At 41.9% G+C, this 4,638-nt stretch overlaps 1 protein-coding gene and 1 long non-coding RNA gene across 2 annotated transcripts in view; one reads left to right on the top strand and one right to left on the bottom strand.

Moving 5' to 3' along the window:
• The window catches only part of LOC117282202, a 20,186-nt gene that overhangs the window by 7,893 nt on the left and 7,655 nt on the right, over positions 1–4,638 (top strand). The gene's annotated exons all lie outside the window — the stretch shown is intronic.
• On the bottom strand, positions 1,283–1,913 carry LOC117282200 (SCAN domain-containing protein 3-like; the record flags this gene model as incomplete). Its single annotated transcript, XM_033750849.1, is given in 1 exon segment — positions 1,283–1,913. A coding segment is annotated over 1 exon segment (558 nt), but the record flags the coding sequence as incomplete, so codon positions are not given.

Consider the following 4,638-nt stretch of genomic DNA (forward strand, 5'->3'; position numbering starts at 1 on the left):
TTTTGAAAAACCTTGCTTTCACTGGCCGAGTTTTTATAAAGTTTACCACATTCACCACACATTCCAAGACCACATTCAGTGGAGGACTCACATATTTTGACGCGAGTGCTTCTCTGTGAATGATGCAATGGGTCCACAGTCAATCCGGAGCTTTGCTTCGAATAAGCGCCTGCAATCCTCCATAACGGCCGGACATCGAACGACCACCATCAGTACAGACACCAACGTGCTTTTATCCACTCCAAATTATTTTCAACCATAAATGTGCCCAGGATCTCGAACAAGTCTTGAGCCTTTCGAGCCGTCCCACTTCTTCGAAGACGGCCGGAGCTCACAATCGACTGTTTGTCGCGTGGTGTTCCAATGCCTCCCCAATGTGGAAGGGGATCTCAAGGGAGGAACCAAGAGGGTTAGCTGGCATAGGCGTTAGGCAGTACAAGTAATCAAGCAGAGTACACAGAAAGCAGAACAGTCCAGCTGGTTTTTCAATAACATAAAGTATATTGTAACATAAGTATAGAAATATAAATCGTACAAGTATCACAAAGGAAAATACCACAGCTTCGCCTGAAGGGCAGCAGAAATGTCAAATAAACACAAGTCAAGAAAGAATCAGAATGGGCACGCAGTTAAAGTAACGNAATCGTAACCCGTGTAACTCCGTGGTACCTTCACTAATACAGGGCAGTCCCAATACACATCGCCCAACTTACTCAGTAAGTACTTACTTGATAAATTATATTACAAACCAGGAAAAATAAATAAACTCCCGAGCCAGCCAGCTCATACTAGCTCGAAAGGGCTCTCTCGCTCTCTCTTCCAGTAGTACGTAATGTGCCGAAATAGAATTTCTACGCAACATGCGTAATCCAAACCAAACTGGAATTCCGATGCCCAAAACCGACCTTCTCGGTCGAGGCCAAAAAGGAAAGAGCGACAGACGATTTTGTCTGTAAACGTAGGAAGCTTCAGCTTGTGTCGGGACAGGAGGGAAGGAGAAACACGTGACCTCCAGTAGCAAAGAACTTAATGGGAAAAGGATCAGCTCCGCGTCGTAGCATAGGTAGTTGCCAGAGAGAGACAGTAAATCCAAGGACCCTACACAGAAAGAACCGTAACAGGGTTCACTTTGTACTTGCAGTGATACTTTTACAAAAAAGGTCTTCCACAATGTCATTACCATCTACGAACTGTACATAGCAAATCAAATGTGCATCCTTATTACTGTCTGTGGCCTCATCCAGCTGCAACCCAAATTCCTTCCCTTTTATTTTTTCAGTTAATCATTGAGATCCTCCGCCATGTGCAGGATTCTGCGACTGATAGTATTGTTAGACAAAGGCACCTTTGAAAGCAGTTTCCCCGCAGACTCACCGATCATAATGTTCACCAAATCTACAGCAGCCGGTAGAATTAGTTGTTCTGTGATGGTATGGGGCTTTTTACACTTCGCGACTCTATATGCAACCTTGTATGATGCTAGCAAAGCATTGCTTGGTATTGACACCTGCTGAGAAAAAGTACCTTTTTGTTGTTTTAATTCTTTTAACTTTCTGGTAAAGAAGTCGCGAGGTTTACCTTCCATGTTTCGATGATTGGTTTCTAAATGGCGTTTTAGCTTACTTGGAAGCATGCACTCTGGTGCCAAAACTTTCAAACACAGTACACACTGCGGTCTCTCTTCATTGTTGACATCTGTCATTGTAAAGCCAAAATCCAAATAACTATCGTCATATTTACGACACTTACGCTTCGTCACACCCCCGCCACTAGTTTGTGGTGCATCCTCTTTATTTTCACCCCTACAATGCTTATTAATGTTCAATAAAAACTTGTCCATTTTTAGGAAGATAAGAACAACAGCTTTTAAAAGTTTACTTGATCACAACACCATTAGGTTGGTTCGATATTCAATAAATCAAGGGCGCGGAGACAGCAATTAATATACAAACACCAAGTACCGAGAAAGTTCGATAAATAACTAGAACAATCCAGTCACTATATTCACATTGATGCACTGAGCGACACTCACGTCTTTTGGCGCAGCGGGCTGAGCAACACCTGCCTTCTGCACTGCAGTGACGAGAACAATCCAGAGTTTAATAGACTCTATTAAAATTCTGACATCAAGCGCCATATGGTATTGCTATTGAAAAGCAAAACATTTAGTGGTTTCTACAGTGTCCGTTAGATGTCCATCCTATCATCGCATCAACACATCGATGGTCCGATTCTAAAACCACATGGGCTCAGTGTCATTTCAGTGAAAATATTTTAATATTTCGGGGCGCCCTAGAGCACCGCAGCGCAGTTTGGGAACCACTGCATTAAGATATTATACAGTATGAACAAAAGCCTAAGTACTCCAAGGTTTACATTTTACAGTATTACAGTTCTATCTGAACAGAAGCCCACACATTTTCCCCACTAGATCCCTTTGTCCCTTATATAGTCATTGAGAGTGTGAAATATTTCTTCTTGAGTTGTTCGGGTTGACAAATTTCTACAAAACAGAATATAATCATGAATGTTATTATCATGCGCATATCTTGCGTATCACATTAACTTCGCATCATTTGCAACGTCAGTAGTTTCGGCTATTCATAACGCATTATAAGGGCTCTTCTTAACTCTCTGTTAACTGAGATTCAGTGCCTTCTGCCATATCGTTAATTCTGCGACCGAAAATGTCATCAGAAAGACGAATGAAACTTGTTGCCAAACTTAAGTTTTTACCACATATTTTGTAGCTGGAAGAAGTAAATTTACCCCGTTGGAAAGAGGTTTCCCAGTTTTGGCGATGCGCACACTTAAGAGGTAGGATTTTTCAAGTGCCTTGCTATTAATCGAACCCATGTGTTGTATCCGGAGCTGAAGGTCTTGGGCTCTTGACAAGGCAGCTGGAATACTCGCCTGCAGATGAGCCAAGCGGATGCTGATCTGCTCAGGTTGCTGTGGTGCCTCTGGGTAAGGCGTCGTTTAAGAGTGACTTAGCTCAAAAAACAATCCTCGGTGATTGGTTGATAAAGACTATTTATTTAAAAGAATTATGGATACAATATCTTCTGCCGAGACTTCGGAACACCCAAGGCGAGCGATCTGTGTAGCAGCGTAACTTCTCAGGATAAGTGCTAAATAGTGAGTCCCCCCTTTCCACTTAGTTGCTGGAATATATATATAGGCTTCTACATTGAAATGACGTGGTGTCCTTACGTGTCCTTTGTCTTTGCATTACATTTCTGTGCTCCATTGTGAGACTACCGGAAACACCTGTAAACTAATCTAGCTTATGCGTCACTTCTGGTCTGTGTCACTCCCTATTAGGGTTGCCATACATATACAGCTTCCAGCTTCCCTTGGCTCCCCCTCAGGTAAACACATAAACAGCCTTAAACTAATTCCTTTGACAGTGGGTTGGATTTTTAATATGTGGCTCGCAACCCACGGATACGACACCTCCCTTCCTCAGGGAGATTGGCTAATACGGTTAATTAATTTTTATTAGCCAATCTTTGAGTCTATGGTTATTTACCCTTTCCCCATGTCTAACTTCTTACTGCTAGGCCTATTTGTTTTGGGGGTTACAACAACATTCATTGGGGTCAACTCTGTTGTGTCACCTGATTCAGTTGCGTCCTTCACATTAGTAGCGAGGCTAAGAGTCATACCTCGTCGGTGAACTATCAGAGGATGCATGAACACTTTGATCTTAGGTTTAAACACAGTAGTTCTTCAATTATCACCATCCATGAACCATTTCAGGAACCTCGGCCAACATTTCCTGCAACGTTTGCAACAGCAGCAACAACATAGCACACTTATGAGTAACCCTAATGCTACAGAACCAAGAGTTGCTAACATTGACAACCGTGATGTAGTTACAGGGTGTTTCATTTTCCACTCCTGATCTGTGATTAATCTTTCTACTTCCTGAATCTTATAGCCGGCCATTTCCAGTTCATCATTGTGTGTGAGTATGTTCTTTATTGGTGACTCCAATTATAATTCATTCAAATCAATTCTACTAAATGGTGTTTCACAACAGTCAACCTCGAATTGTAAAGATGGAATAATATCCTTGTTTGTGCTGTTCACAGAGTGCCTGGTGATGGATCTAATCATTACCTTATCACCATATCCTGTATACAGTCTTCTAGAAACGTCAGCGTTCCGCTACCGTTTACCTCAATTTCGGGAAGTCTTTGATCTGGACAGATAATGGTTATGTGATCTGTTAAGGGTGCCACGAAAATCCATGAATTATCTCTTAGTGGGGTCCAGAGCGTCTCCCTCAATTCTAAAATTCTTTGTGCACAACTCTTTGGAATAACTCTGACCGGTTGTAACAGCTGAGCCTCACAATCGCTGGTTGTGTGACGGACTTTGCTTGCACACCAATCTACTGTTCCTCATCTTTTTACTCATTCCCAAGTCATTCTGATGTAACCTTGCATAAAATTATTTCGTAGTGTCTTTCTCATGCTGTATGAGGGTAAATTTTTTATTGTATCTTTAACCTTCATCGGAAATGGTATGACCTTATACACATCAAATATATAATGAGTTGCTAATGGTACCTTTACTACATACAGGGTGTCCCAGGAGGAATGGACCAAACTTCGGGAGGGTGTTCCTTAT

The sequence above is a fragment of the Cryptotermes secundus genome, unplaced genomic scaffold (assembly GCF_002891405.2).
Source record: "Cryptotermes secundus unplaced genomic scaffold, Csec_1.0 scaffold582, whole genome shotgun sequence".
NCBI lineage: Eukaryota > Metazoa > Arthropoda > Insecta > Blattodea > Kalotermitidae > Cryptotermes > Cryptotermes secundus.